This window comes from Pygocentrus nattereri, chromosome 10, assembly GCF_015220715.1.
Source record: "Pygocentrus nattereri isolate fPygNat1 chromosome 10, fPygNat1.pri, whole genome shotgun sequence".
NCBI classification, from domain to species: Eukaryota; Metazoa; Chordata; class Actinopteri; order Characiformes; family Serrasalmidae; genus Pygocentrus; species Pygocentrus nattereri.
The window spans coordinates 16,332,665-16,348,092 of NC_051220.1; the positions used below are offsets into that span (position 1 = coordinate 16,332,665).

The 15,428-nt window shown below is 40.2% G+C and overlaps 2 protein-coding genes across 7 annotated transcripts in view; both read right to left on the reverse strand.

Moving 5' to 3' along the window:
• Positions 1-1,290: 1,290 nt before the first annotated feature.
• On the reverse strand, positions 1,291-3,071 carry foxg1a (forkhead box G1a). Its single transcript, XM_017703227.2, has one exon. The coding sequence runs from the start codon at positions 2,805-2,807 to the stop codon at positions 1,596-1,598; it is 1,212 nt and encodes a 403-aa protein (XP_017558716.1). The 5' UTR covers positions 2,808-3,071; the 3' UTR covers positions 1,291-1,595.
• Positions 3,072-9,565: 6,494 nt separating this feature from the next.
• Positions 9,566-15,428, reverse strand: part of sptbn5 (spectrin, beta, non-erythrocytic 5) — a 68,790-nt gene continuing 62,927 nt past the window's right edge. For 2 of the 6 annotated variants that reach the window (XM_017703313.2, XM_017703316.2), the window contains 8 exons: positions 14,229-15,011; positions 14,029-14,094; positions 13,802-13,885; positions 13,535-13,626; positions 13,062-13,175; positions 10,924-11,021; positions 10,664-10,834; positions 9,566-9,992 (listed from right to left, as the gene is read on the reverse strand). In XM_017703313.2, the coding sequence (XP_017558802.1) occupies positions 9,859-9,992; positions 10,664-10,834; positions 10,924-11,021; positions 13,062-13,175; positions 13,535-13,626; positions 13,802-13,885; positions 14,029-14,094; positions 14,229-15,011 (1,542 nt within the window). In that variant the 3' untranslated portion in view covers positions 9,566-9,858. Of the gene's footprint in view, positions 9,993-10,663; positions 10,835-10,923; positions 11,022-13,061; positions 13,176-13,534; positions 13,627-13,801; positions 13,897-14,028; positions 14,095-14,228; positions 15,012-15,428 lie in introns of those variants that run through there. The other 4 variants (XM_017703314.2, XR_005130813.1, XR_005130814.1 and 1 more) reach the window with 4 other exon arrangements.

Consider the following 15,428-nt stretch of genomic DNA (forward strand, 5'->3'; position numbering starts at 1 on the left):
CGATGCCTCTTTAAGAAATGAACAAATTACTGGACTTAAAGTGCTGAAAGCTCGGTTCTTGCTCCGTTTCATTGCAACTAACGACTCCATTGTCTAGGAGAAAGCAGGACACGATAGGGATTGTTACCACTGGGCCTAACCAGAGAGGAACTGAAGATATAATAATGCATGAAAATACGGCGCAAAAAATAAATAAATAAAATGGAAAAAAAAACGCCAAAGAAGTGATCGCAGGAGAATTTGAGAGAGTTTGGCAGAAATTGGTGAGCAGGCCCACAGCAACTCTCTGCGGTCATCCTAACAGTAAGTAGCCTATGATAATTAAACACATTGCATATTTTTTTCTCCTCTGAAATTCCAGAAAGTGTCAAAAGACGCATTTTTGGTGGCCAAATTTCCAAACGGGGAGATTTTGGTAGGGCTTCACCTAAACCAAGGGCCGAATCCGGCGCCATACCCGCAAACTGTCGCTTAAATGTCAAAAGCACTGCAGCAAAGCAACAAAGGCATATTTAAATGCAGCTAAAAAATTCTGGGGGTCTGCAAAAAAGACAAAATGTTGCGGGTAAATGAACGTAAACCTATTCTTTTTATTTTTTTCGGTTAACAGTTTAAGCGACAAACACGGGCATAAGAGCACAAAATCACAACCATGGAATTTAAAGACGACATAAACATTCACTCAATATTTTTTATGAGGCATTTACTCAACACGGTTACACTTCGCAAAGTTAACCTATAATTACAACAGGAATTGACATTTCACTAATTACAAAAAAGGAATAGGACCTGGTGGTGACCACATACAGGAGCCTAAATATGCAAAAACACAAGCTAAAAGCATTCAGTCTGTTCCCTTCAAAACCGTCTGTCAGGTGGTGAATACTGAAAAAATGTAGTTTTATACCCATTCTTTGGTCTATAAAGAAACTGTACTTAAAAATGCATAAAAGAACGCATTGTGAATGCATTTATTCCATTAATAGTAGCCTGTGAAACTGACAAAATAACAAGGAGCCATGAATTTGAACGGGTATTTTGCACTTATAGAGCACATTTATTTATATAAAAAAAGAAAAAAAAAGAAAAAATAATAAAAAAATGTGTTAATTTGTAAAATCATACTCCACCAGTGCGCTCATGATACGTGATAATACTGCAAACATGACGACTGGTGGTGTCGATACGATGGTTTAGATCTTTTTTAACAATTAAAATTAGACAAATCTGTAACCACTATTTAAATACACATTCTAATGTAAAATTTGTACTGCCTTTAAAAAAAAAAAAAAAAAAAAAAAGAAAAGAAAAGAAAAGAAAAGCGCTACTCTTTACCCTCATTTTTAAAAATCTTGTCACATTGCACGTTGCTGACAGTGGAAATCATAAAAAACAGTTCCTCGACACTTGACGTTCGTGTACAGAAATAAAGGAGAAGAATTGAAGAATTTAATACAAAATACCTGGAGTTCGGCTGCTTGCACGTTCCTTTCTCTCCCAGTATTTTTTTTCCTTTTTTAATATATATTTATATATATATTACAGTGTGAATGGGTGCAGAATGTTCACTTACAGTCTGCTCCTGTGATGTTTAGTTAGTGTATAAGTGGGTTTGACGTTGACCCTTGGTTTTGATGTGTGAAGTAGTCAGAGAGTCCGGCGGACAGTCCCGAGGAGAAACTCGGTAGCGAAGGCCGTAAAGAGTCACACGGCAGAGAGGAGGCCGCTTGGGGCGAAGAGGATGAGGCGGCCCGGGAGCTCATCGCTCCGCTGGACTGCGAGCTCATTGACGGGTGCGGCACATGCGGGAAGAAGTAGCCAGTCTGTCCGGCCAACAGGTTCACCGAGCACGGGTTGAGCGAGTAGGTCCCGGAGCAGGGCACCGACAGGCCGCAGGGAACAGAGGCGGCCAGCGCGGCCGCTGTCAGGTGGTGCGTGGCGTACGGTAGCTCCCCGTTCACGAGTCTGTCCAGGCCGTTCGAGGCCGGGAACGAGTGATTGTTGCTCAGGCTGTTCTGGGTCAGCATGGTGCTGTAGGACATGGGGTGGCTGGGGTACGCCGAAGACGTGCCGTTGTAACTGAGCGCGCTGCTCGCCCTCGGGTGGTGCAGGGAGAGGAAGGGGGACATTGGCCAGTAGAGGGAACCGGCCCGGTCCATGAACGTGAGACCGGTGGACGTGAGTCGCGCGCCGCGCTTGAATGCCAGCTTGGCCCGCGACGTGGTGGACCTCCGGCGGAGTTTGCCCGTCGTCCCGCCGATGAACACGTCGTCGCTGGACGGGTCGAGCATCCAGTAGTTGCCCTTGCCTGGGTCGTCGTAGTGCCGCGGCACTTTAACGAAGCATTTGTTGAGGCTCAGGTTGTGGCGGATGGAGTTCTGCCAGCCTTGTTTGTTCTCCCGGTAGTAGGGAAAGTTTTTCATGATGAACTCGTAGATGCCGTTGAGCGTGAGCCGCTTCTCCGGACTCTGCCGGATGGCCATCATGATGAGCGCGTTGTAGCTGAACGGCGGTTTCTCGTACTTGCCGTTCTTCTTCTCCCCGTCTTTCCCTCCTCCCTCGCCCTCCTTTGAGTCCTTCTTCTCTTCCTGCTTGTCCTTGTCCTCCGCGCAGGTCGCGTCCGAGCTGTCACTTTTAGCACACGCGCTCTCCTGCTTGGCGTCCTGCGCTCCGGAGAGAGAGATCTTCTCCTCTTCCTCGGCGCGGTGTTGGTTGTCGCTCTGGACGGCTTCAGGAACCAGGCTGTTTATGCTGAACGACGATTTGGGAATCATTTTCACTTCTTTCCGCTCTCCCATATCCAACATCACACGCAAAAAAGGGTAGAACAGCAACAACCAGCAGCAGCACAGTTGGATCTCAAAATCTCTTAAACGCCGGCAACTCCGTTCGACAGGGGGAAAGGGGGGAAAAATCAAGCCAGAAACACCGCGCGCACACACATACACACACACACGCACACAAACACGGTCCAACAAACTATTTCATGTTCCTTGAAAAACGCGTCGATAAGAGACAGCTAGCTACAATTAATTACGGAGCCACAGACACTAAAGCTAGAAAAAAATCGAGTTGAACCTTTACGGGCTGCAGCCAACCACGGCCGCAATAAGTATTAAAGCGTCCTCCCTCCTCGCAGCCAATCAGAGGGCGGCTCTTAGCGGCCGCGCGCCAGCACGCACGCGCGCTCGCGTGAGGACGCCACACGGGCGCGCGCGCGAGGTACGGTGAGCTCCCACCAAGAAAATAAAGAGCTGAAACCGCCATTTCTTTCACTTTTTTGATAATTTTTAGAGCGCTGTTTCAACAAACCCACATCCGCCTTCACGTTTGTTTTCATACCGCGCTGGGGAGGGGGTGGTGGGGGAGGAGTGAGGTGAGGGGCGAAAAAAGAGCTGCAAAGCTAAATCCCACCGAACTGAGGTACTTCCTGTCACGGACGTTATTTTCGAAGGCGGCGTGAACATGTAGCCCTATTTTACAACTTCCACTCTGATATTTTTGGAGTTTCTTTCACGCAGAGTTTTTTTATACCGAATGTTGTGAGACGTGCAGGAGATTTGACCTTCGTCAACACGTGAATCGTGTGCGTGTCTGTTATGAGTAGCATTTAGCTTTAGCCTCTGAAAGCTTTAATCTGTTTGACATCAGCGCGTGTTTCCAACCAAACACCAGCGTAGCTACTGTGGTGATTTATAGAGTTTGTGTAAATGCCACTGTAATAACCGTGTTACTAATAACTCAGCCTCTCCAATAACACGGAAAACGGCGCTGATAGCAGTAAATACGCCAGAGATGTTAAACAGGCTTTAATAACTCTAACAGTGATGAGAGAAAACTGTAATGCAGCTTATAGGGTTACAGTTCTTCAATGTGAGCACTAGCTGTGTAAAGTTAGTAAAGAGGGGCTTGCAGGTGTCATAACAGGTGAATAAATTAACATCAGAAGGCCGAAATTCAGCACTTTTGTTGTGACCATGAAAAATTCCTCCACTCTTCATTTTATTCCTTCAAGTCGTTCCGAGCTCTTTCTGAAGAGCAAACTCACCAGAGAGCTTTTCTCAGAGTCTGACAAACAGCCCAGTGAAGGCGCTTCATACACACTGTCATCCTCTAATTTCAGATGACACCTGCAGTTATTTAAGTTTCTTGATTCAGTGATAAATAAGATTCACTTAATTTTTAAGGCAAATAAATCAATAAACCGGACCCACCTACACACACCACACCTGTTACACCCCTCACGGCTAAATACGTGTTGTGCGTCATGTTTTCGCTCAAAGTCTAAATGAAACGCCTCCCATAGGTGTGTGTGTGTGTGTGTGTGTGTGTGTGTGTGTGTGTGTGTGTGTGTGTGTGTGTGTGTGTGTCTGTGTGTGTGTGTGTGTTTAAGAGGTTGCAGGGGGCTTCACTGCAAGAACAACAGACACACATATATTCACGCGCGCCAGCAAATTGTCCACACAGACGAAGCGTGCGCACAAACAAACAAACCTCAGCGGAGTAACCAAACTAGAAAACACACACACACGCACACACACATGCACACAGACACAACCACGCACACACACACACTTTAGATTTATAAGCGCTAAACTGTGGCTGCAGTGCCAGTAAAACCCATTAAATCTAAAAAGCGCGACAGTCTGAACTGAAGCTACAATGATGTATTACTTCACCTGTTAGACAGAGAAAAAATGGATTTGATGTAAAAATAGATCAGCATTAACTCGATTACCAAACACCGTATAGCTACTGCTACTATAACTATTAGTTATTGTTATACTACTACTACGACTACTACTGCTACTGCTACTACTACCACTGCTAATAATAATAATAATAATAATAATAATAATAATAACTAACATGTTATCATCATCATCATTATTATTATTATTATTATAATTATTGGTAGTAATAATCTTTGTATTAGTGGTATTACTACTGTTGCTGTATGCATGTGAGTAAGCGGTGAGTGTCTATAGGGTCCCGGTTTAATCTCTGAACTCGTTCTGCTTTGTGGCCTGTGATGCGTCTTTAAACATCTTTAAACAGCCCAGGTTACTTTATTAAGACAGGAATAGAATCTTTCGCATCAGTATTTTGTTCATCAAACATCTCCGAATGGACATTTTCACCCCCTCAATAATGCGCGTTTATTAAATGTCTGCGGATGTGTCTGAATTCTTCTCCTCTCCACTTTTCTTTGTGTAACCAGAGCGCGTAACATCATCAAAATAGATCAGCACTCCCTCAAAATAGACACAGATCAGCTTTCTTTGACCCTTGAACTTTGGCCAATACATAAATGTGAAACAATCATGTCCGCTTTGCGCACAGATGTTGCTTTAGAGAGATATTGATTTGATCGTTTTTAGTTGACAACAAAAAAGAAACTCGACGGGATAAATAATAATAAAATAAATAATAATCCGATTTCCGTCTGCTCTGTTCTGTAAAGTGAAACTGTGATTTCCTGAGCAGCGCTGGTCACTTTCAGTCCGGTACAGATCTAGTCTGTGTGTTAAACACGTCCAGGTAATTTACCGCGATCTGAAAACGCGCACAGTCCATCATCCTCCTCCACCTGAATCGGGCTTATGCGCCCATCCGCACTCCAAACGAGCCAGCACTTCAACCCAACAATCTAGAAAAAAGCATTCTGTAAAATAAAATTCTGTAAACGTTTGGATTTAATTCTTCTTCTTATTATTCTTATTATTACTATTATTGTTATTATTATGCGTCTCTAAATATTACTCTAAGGTGTTTGCTAGTAAAATATTCTCTGTCTCTCTTTCTTTCTCTCTCTCTCTCTCGCTCTCTCTCTCTCTCTCTCTCATGTGTATATATATATATATATATATATATATATATATATATATATATACCGTATATAATCTAACTAAGTAACTTCAGGCAGGTGGGTGCTGTTAGCACAGGTGTAATCTCGCTACATTTAGTTAGTTTATTTAAATAGACATCTTTCTATTTCTAATAAGCCTCATTATCTAAAGAGTTTTATAGGTGTGTTTTGTAGGATGAGCTAATGTGAGCCATCGCGAAAACATTGGGAGTCACGGGCTGCTGTTATATTACAGTGAAACAGAACAACTGTATAAACGATTGTGTTGTAGTTTCAGGCCTATCTTTGAATAATATCCAGTCCCTGTTTAAGTGAGAGAGATACGGCGATCAGAAGCGCCGTCTATCAGCCGTGAATACCCGCGATGTTTGGACTGCAATGCTCGCTCGCGGAGAGAAAAAAAGCAGCTCTGTTTGTTGCTATTTTAAAGTTGTTTAGAGGAATCGATGGCATAAATGTGAAATGTTCATCACACGCTTTAAATAAACAGATATCGGTCTGCTGAAACGCTGCAGCTCAAAAACCTCTCAGCGCGCGATTGAGTTCACGCAGGTTTGAGGTTTTAATGCAGCACCGGCGCCGCCTTGTGGACACAGGGGGAGCTGCACGCGCGGACTGTCTGCGCTCGCGCGCATCTGACTCACTCAGTATAGGGCTTTATGGAGGCCGATGACCACTGAGCTTAATGAGGTGTGATAGACGGTCAGGTTGATCTGCAAGACTGAGACGGACAACCGCCGTCATGGTGTAGTAAAATAACGAGCGTAAACACTTTAGATTCAGGTGAAAGTGTAACTATGTAGGGCTGTATAAAATACCTTTCAACGAATAACGACTTGATTTCATCAGTATTGCTGGAAAACAAACTGGAGGATCAGAATCAAAGTCCAGTGAAAAGGTCTCGATCGACGTTTCGATTTTATGTGCTTCGTAGACCGTGGTATTTTTAAAATTAAAATGGTTGTACAAAAATGTTAGTATTCAGTGGTGTAGCGTGCCTCGAGTTTGCCAACATGCCTTTCTAACAGATTAAGCGCGCGGTAATTCGTTCAAAGTCATTTGAATCCGAAATCCAATATTAACTCATGTTGTTTTACCTGCATTTAATTCTCAGTATTAAAGATACAGAGAAAGAAAACAAGACTACATCGTTACTATAGAACAGTCCACATACCGCGAAGACCTGAGACTTCAATGTTTATTCAGACACCGCGATGAGTGTGGAGTCACCATCAGTATTTTCAGCCTATAACGAAAAACAATCTAAATATTATTTCTCTGAAAAACGAATTTCCTAAACAAATGTGAACGAATGAAAGACGTTAGTGGACGTTAAATGAACCTTTATTAGGAACAAACATTCACAAACGAACACAATGTTCAGGAGAGGCAAACATCCATCCGGCGAAATCAACAGACATCACGACAATAATAATAATAATAATAATAATAATAATAATAATAATAATAATATTAATAATGGTGGTGGTGATTCATTAAAATCATTACGAGTAACTGAATTATCATCATTATTAGTAGTATTAGTACCGAAGGAAGGTCTTTTCTGATGTGTAGGCTGTAGCGATGTAGATGTGACACTAATTCACGGGACTGAGAATAACCGTAATGAATGAACCTCTTAAACAGACACTCTGGTGTGACGAAATATCAGCTGTGTACGAATGGTTCAGATTCTGGACACATCCAACGACGGCATCTCAGGTCTGCCTGAACTCTGGAGCCGATCCTCAGATTAAAGAGATCTTCCGCCTCAGATCTGCATGAAACCAGCCAAGTCAGGCGGCGAATTCGCCCAAACAGACACAGGTTTAATAACCCTCTTATTAGATGTAATCTGGCCGTTAACGAGCTGTGATATTTCAGTAATAAAGAGTGTTATTTTGATCTGAAACAGACACAGCAATGAGCAGTGATGAACTTCCTAACGGACTAAAAGATCTAAAAGCCTTTAGATGCTGAACAGAGCGTCGCCTTCTTCAGTCTTTGGCGCCACCGTGTGGTGCATTGTTACTATAACACTGAATACTGCTGGTCCTCTTCATCATCCTTCATTCAGCAGAAAGGTCTACAAAAGCCCTCAGCGTTTTTACTGCATCTCCTTTAGAGCACAGTCTCCATCTGAGGACCTCATGCGCTTCATATTCAGAAAGGTATAAAAGGGAAACCGAAAGAGTAGCTAACCGCGTTAAAGGGGACTTTTTTTTCTGCAGAACTCAGTCATTAAGATGTAAATGTAACTAAAGGGGGGTGTAAAATGCTCCATTCTAAAGAAACGTACCAAGTCAACATCGTTTCAATAGTGATAGGAACCAGATGCCCGAAGAGTTTCATGCCTCTCACAGAAAGACGCTGCAGTTTTACGAATACTCTCCTTCATGAGACAGTTTTGCGGTAGTTTGAGATTAAGTTTTGGCCTAAAATACAGATTTTGTAAATCTATTAATGGCGGAGAGGTTCATGCATGGCACTGAAAGACAAACTAGAACCCAAAGAAAACGTATACATCGTCAGAACACACGTGTAGGTTCACTTGTGGTTTCGGATAGTAAATAAAATGGATGTAATTGCTTTGAGCACATGGCGACTTATGGTTCATGTCAGCAGCACTGTAAAGAAAGTCCGAGTGTACAGTGAACCATTTCACTGTGAGTGACTGTTTACATCCCGGCGCTTGAAATATGCAGGTGTTTTGAAACACTGGTGGAAATGCTCTTTAACAACATTCACCAGATTAAATGAGATATTTTTGTATTCATGGGACGATAAGACTGCAAATCCTGGGCTTTAGGCCGCAACAACGGAGGGACCGTGTAAGGGGTGAGATGATGATTCTGTGGCTTTTATGTAGAAATTGACTGCAGATGGAACTTATGAAGGGTGTCACTCAAAACGACACAAACGTCTATCCGAGGAGACAATCTTGCGTGTACTTCTCTATAAACGCTGAAGAGGCTGCAGGCTTAACAAGATGAAAGCAGATTTTTGCAGCTAACTCAAATTATAATGCTGTAATTTCAGACCTGATCATGTTAAAATAATAATAATAATAATAATAATAATAATAATAATAATAATACATTAATTAGTGTTGACAGTATATAAGAGTGTGTAAGGACTCGAGGACAGTGTTTGGAATATTATCTTTTCAGACATGAGCGTCTTTTATGTGCAATTGTTGGCAAACGACGACGGATGGCTATTGCGTTAATTATTAGTGGGCCTTTTTTGAACGTTTGATGGGTAAACATGGGTGAGGATACGTGCTCCTGCACGTGGTCCCAAATCCACTCCACGCTCTGATTTATTAGCAGTAAAAAGTGCGTGTTTTACATAAATCTGACTAAAAACGTCCACGCGGACAAAATTGTATACATACATGTACATAAATACATAAAATCGTGTACATGCATACAAATACATTTGACCACCAGAAAGCAAGTGGGGAAAAGTAAAAAAAAAGCAGTTACAGTTACAACAGCTGCCCAATTTTGATGCTATATTCATAATAATAATAATCACGCTGATGATAATAATAAGAATGATAGCAGTTAGTTACAACAGCTGCCCAAGTTTAATTACTACCACTACTAATGATAATAATAATAATGATAATGCTAACATTAATACTACTGCAGACAATAATAATGATAATAATAATAATAATGATAGCCAGTCTATTATTTAATTAATATTTAATGAGGAAATACAGTGAATGATTATATCACAGGCTTCATCAGTGCACTACATAAAAATTTAAATATATGTATTTTGAGCCAGTATGCAAAATGTGCAAGAATGCTTAAAATTCATATGCCATGAAACAGACTAAATGCTCATGATTCAAACTAATGATTTCATACTGTATATGCTGATCCTGTTTCAGACTGTAAGGATTTCTAAGTAACGTTTGAAGCTTAGCAATCACAGAGTGTTCATCCCAGGTAGAGATTTGTGCAGCACTGCATGGATTATATTTTGAACAATTTCTTGAAGACATTCTTGTTTTTGGTCTTTTCTTTGTTTCCACTCTCCTGTTGGTTCAACGGGGGAAGGGTTGAGGGGAGGGAGGGAGGCTTGCTCCTCTGCAGACCTCTCAAAGACCCTGAAAATCAACAAAACAGCTCAGATGAAGGCACCCAATCCTAAAATTCATGCTATTCACCAGTTATAATGTTCATACACCAGTGAAATGATACCAAAAACATGGCTCAGAAAAAAGCTGGCCCAGCAACTTAGCAACATTTTATTCAGAATGTCCTTGTCGAAAATGAAACAAATAGAATGTTAGGTGAATTTACTTTTCTTGTAATTTCTTGCCTTTCAGTCATTTCAAACATCAAGTCTGTGATACTTGGTGGCTTTGCTCACTAAGAGATTTGGTGGCTAATATTTGGTGGCTTGCTCACTCAGAGATTATTCATCTTTATCAGGACCGGGTTCTTTTGGAACAATTTCTGTTTGTCATGATATTTTGACACAGTAGCTGACAAAAAAAGGACCAAAGGTTTTATTCTGGAAACAACAATATGGAAAGCTGAAAAAAATTATTAGATTAATTGGAATGTAGCTGCTTTTAAAATTTTAATAAAATCTTGTTGCAGACCCTGATAAACTGACATCGGTATAAAAACAACAACCTAGTGTTTACTCCATCTTAGAGTCAATGATGCATACTGCATGGAACGAGTTATGGTTCCAAATGCCAGAAAAAATTTAAGACAAATTATATAAGTTCAGGGGTTCCCTCAAAGGATTTCTTTGACTGATGCAAACCTTTATTTCTCTGAACAAAGGTGTGGGAACTGACAACAGAAGATCCAGAAGATCTATTGATGTCACCTGAGTCTCTGCCCTCTCCTCCATCTGGGTAGCGGTGCATATTGTAGTATGTGTGTGGCGGTTTGGGAGGTGGCCCCCTCTCTATTTCCAAACTCTCTGTAGAATCTGTAGTTGGTTCAGAACCGCTGATTAGTAAAGCATACATGCACACATTCACACACAAACATTATTACAGACTGTCATCAGTTCCTCACCCTGTTTCAGGACTGGCTCTCTGGTGGAGGCTTGAGTGTAAGATGTGTCAACCGACTTTGAGTCCCGCTGCTCTTCTGCCTCTTCCTTTGCTTCAGCGCTTATGTTGAATTAAAGAGTAAAGAAAATACATTCATAATATATTGTCCAAGTTAAATATTTAAAATGCACTTTAAAAAAGATGATTCTTTAAGGATTCTTTAGTAGAAACAATGAACATTCAATGATCCATTTGCAAACCTAAATGTTTCTTTGCATGGTGTTGTATATAGTCCTGTATAGAACCTTTTCAAAAACGGTTCTATATAGCACCAAGAAGAGTTCCTCTTTTGTTCCACTATCAGAAATAAAGGTTTGGAATGGTCACTGGAGCAGTACCCCTCTTGTCACTTTAATGGTGCCCTCAAGGATACAGCTCAGTACCTTTGGTCAGGGAACATAATCATGCCATAATCCATGGAAATTTCTAAGACTCTACACACCCCATCACATCTCTAGGCTTTTTATTTTATTGTTCCGTTTTAAAACATTAGGGTTTGGAAAGGTACGAATATGTACTTTTCACCTGGAAAAACTAAATGAAGGTACACGGTTCGACATTAAAAACATTGTTATACACTTGAAGGTAAATTTACACTGTACCTTGATGAATGGAAAATGTACCTGCGCATAACCTTTTTCTTTTTCTAATTTCTAATAGTGTACAAGTTTGACATCCTGACAACAGCAGAACCCTCTTGGTGCTATACAGAACCACTTTCAAAAAGGTTCTATATAGAACCATATACAGCACATTCTCCATCAATCTGAATATCCATTTCACCATGAAAATAACCATTTGAGTGTTCATAGTTCTTGCAGAACCAGTCTTTACCAAAGAACCATTGCAGAGGCATCTTTTCAAAATGTACCATTCAAATTGTCTATCTCATAGTTTCAGCAGGTTTGATAAAGGCCTGACCAGTGTGAACATTTTAGTCCCATACTGAATTATTTTAAGGAATAGATGATCGAGTTTTATTTGGTCAAACGGTATGCAGATTTCAAGCGTTACTGACTGAAATAAATGTCAGGTTTTGTAAATAAGTTTTAGAAACAAATAATATAAAACAAGACACTTATTCAAAAACTTATAAATTCTTCTTAAAGTATGTCAATAACATGAGCTCTAAAATAAAAGCAAATTTAAAGTCTTATTTAGCAGTTCCAAACAAATGAGCTCAATGAGTAAAAATGAGAATTGTTTTGACATCTTTTTTGTTTAATACATGATTTCCCAAACATCTCTGCAGAAATGACACAGAACTTAAAGTATCAAATACAATATGAAAATATGGGAAAACATGCTCTCATGCAGTTTGAAGTAGGCAAATGTAATCTTTCTCAAGCACCAGAGATGGCACAATATCATTTTTTTCTAATACCAATACTGATATTGACTTTAGAATACCAATCTCATATTTCTTCTTGAAAATCTGCTAGGCTTTAAAAGTAAAGTATCTAAAAGTTGTATATCATGTTCAAACTACTCCAACACTCTACTACCCCACAGGAAGCAACACACAACTAACATCACATCACACAATGTTACTATATGGTATTTGAGGCAAGATTTGTTCCATGATTTTCAGTCAGTAAAGCTTGAAATCTGCATAAGGTTTGACCAAATAAAATTAAATCATCTATTCCTTAAAATAATTCAGTGTGGTACTAAAATGTTCCCCAATGTGACTATATGGTATTTGAGGCTAGATTCGTTCCATGATTTTTTTTCCTCCATTATCTGAACCAGTGGTTTCTACTAATATCCAATCAATCAGTCAACCTTTATTTTGACTCGGAAGTACATTGAGGGCAACCCTCATTTTCAATGTAGCCGAGCATTTACAAAAATCAGCTCAATACTGATACCCAGTATCAGATAGGTGCCATCTCTACTAAGGGCTCACTGGTATAGAAGACTTTTACCTTGATAAATCCATGAAACTTTAATATCAGCCCATATGCCAATATGTTGGATGTATTGATGGCATCGCCCAACATGAGCAAGTGATTAACTTAATTCAGTGCTGTAAAATGTACACATTCATATTATATAGAAATGTGACTCAAAATGGCAAGTCTACATTTGTTTGTTTACCCAGTATTCACTGATGAGCTTCTTTGACCAGTGCAGCTCTGTAGCTCCTCCACCCACTGCTGCTGTTCCTCTTGAGTGGAGGCAGCAAACAGGTAGTGACTGCCATCATTAAGTCTTAAGCAGGGAAAACAAAAGAGTTAAATATTTCCTTCTACTTATTAAAGCAGTTTCACCAATCCCAGTTACTGGCGTTAGAACATCTGAATCTGGTGCTCTGGATTAATTTTAGCAATGTAAAACTTGCTTACATGACAGCATCTGTCCATAAACTTTGGGCCATGTATGTAATTCATTAAAGTAATAATGTAATAAACATAAACATTCCTTAGAAGGGAATCACACATATTTTTACCAATAAACAAATATCTTCCAGAACAAACTGATGTTGCACTGAATCCTGAAAATACTAGTAATTGGAAAGCAATGATTGTTTCCCTAATAGTGACACAAGAACGGTCATTGAACATACTCACACAAGTTTGAAAGTGTAGTTTTTTCTCCTGTAGTATGGGTTATCTTTACAAATTGCTCCAACCATAGCAATAGGGGGCCACCGAGTGCAACTCTATACAGGATTCGACATGCATGATGTAACACAAGTTTAACATTTTGTTTCTAGCACTTTTATTTGATATCTTTTGAGTGGGATTTGAAGCTTTGAATATAGACAGAAATATGCTTTGTAATCTGATATGTAACTGTGAATGTTACTCCATGCATGTCCAAAAGTTATGAAATACCTCAGAGGCAGCATCCTGGTCTTTAAACAGATTCAGTGTTTCTTCTTCCAGTTGTGCATAAACAGCCTCCCAGTGATCCACACCCTAATCCATACCAACACATAAAAGTTCCACCATGAAATCATGTTAGCTGTAATTATTTTAAAAGTATCTATAACAAAATTAGTCCTAATGTACCCAAAAGGACTTTTCAACCATCTGCATGTGGCATCAGTTGTAAAGCTTACTGTAATTCCTCCTTGTTTCAGTTTAATCTCCAGTGCTCCCTCCATTCTGACAAAATCTGCTCTCACCTAAAGAAAATGAGAGTAAAAATAGTAAAAATAATTTATGTAAACTTTTAAAAATTCTTGATAACAGAACATAAACATTCTGCTTATGTAAAATTCTTTTAATGGCTGGGTGCACAAAGTTGTGAAAGATTCACCTTGGTAGCTACAGCAGTTGATACTGGAGGATCAGTAGAAGATTCTTCAATCAATTCCTCAGTTTCCTCCGTTAATTTACTCTGAGTGGATGGAGATGGGGGAGGAGATGGTGGTAGAGGAGGGTCACTCACTGGAGAAGTAGTAATGGTAGCTTCAGCTGTCTCAGGGGTGACTACAGAAGATGGTTCAGGAGATATGGATGTTGGCAGTTCTTCCTCAATCTCCTCCTTTGGACTTGGTGATTTGACCTTCCTGGGGATGATCCTTGGCTTAAAAGTGTCAGGCGAGGAAGGTTTGTAGGCTATATCTGTTTGTCCAGGGGCATCGACTTCATCTTCAAGCATGGAAGTCTGGTTGGATTGTTTTGAGTTGGGGCTTTTGTGGGATTTGTAAACAGAACTGGCAGTAACTGATGGCAAGGGATTTTCTACCGAGTTTTGTCTTTCAGAAAAGTGAGAGGATGCAGTGGGAATCTTGGTCATGGTATCGTTAGTACTGGTGCTCCTCCTGAACACAGACGCCACTCGAGGAACCACAGAGGAATCATCACCCTTGCCACTGCTGTTTCTCTTCAAGATTGAAGACTTTGTGGAAAAGTGGGAGGTCGAAGATGAACCATCGCTTCTGCCACTGCTGTTCCTTCTCAGGATGGAGTTGGCTACTGAAGGTCGAGAGGCTGAAACAGGATGATCTGATGGCTTTCTCTTAAGAGAAGTCACACGGACAGGCTTTTTCCTGGAGCTAGTGTCACCTCCGTAAGTATCTTGCATCCTCTGCTCTCTCTGAGAGACCATAGTTCATTATGATGTTAAGTGACATTTAAACACTATTGTATTCAACTCCAAGAATATTACAACTAAATGTAAGCCTAAACCTTTGACACATGCGTTTTGATTCTCACAAATGGTTTTTCAGTATGCATTTGGAATTCCACGAAAGATGTTCTAGAACATGATTGTACTCAGTCAGTATTGCAGCAACATAGTAACGTTTCTGTAATCAGTAAATAGTAACCAGATTAAAAACTGTTAGCATGTGTTGCAGAATAGTCTCGAAGGCAGGTCAAACCAGTAAAAGGGCCATATTAAAAATTTTATCAAATCTGTGGGCCAGAGGAACAAAAAAGGTTTTATCTCATCTTTTTTGCGTTGTTGCATTTCAACAGTAAAATACAGACACTTGTAACAGACCTTGAAATA

Coding starts and splice junctions, on each gene's coding strand:
- foxg1a (XM_017703227.2), bottom strand. CDS start 2,807: ATGTTGGATATGGGAGAGCGGAAAGAAGTGAAAATGATTCCCAAATCG.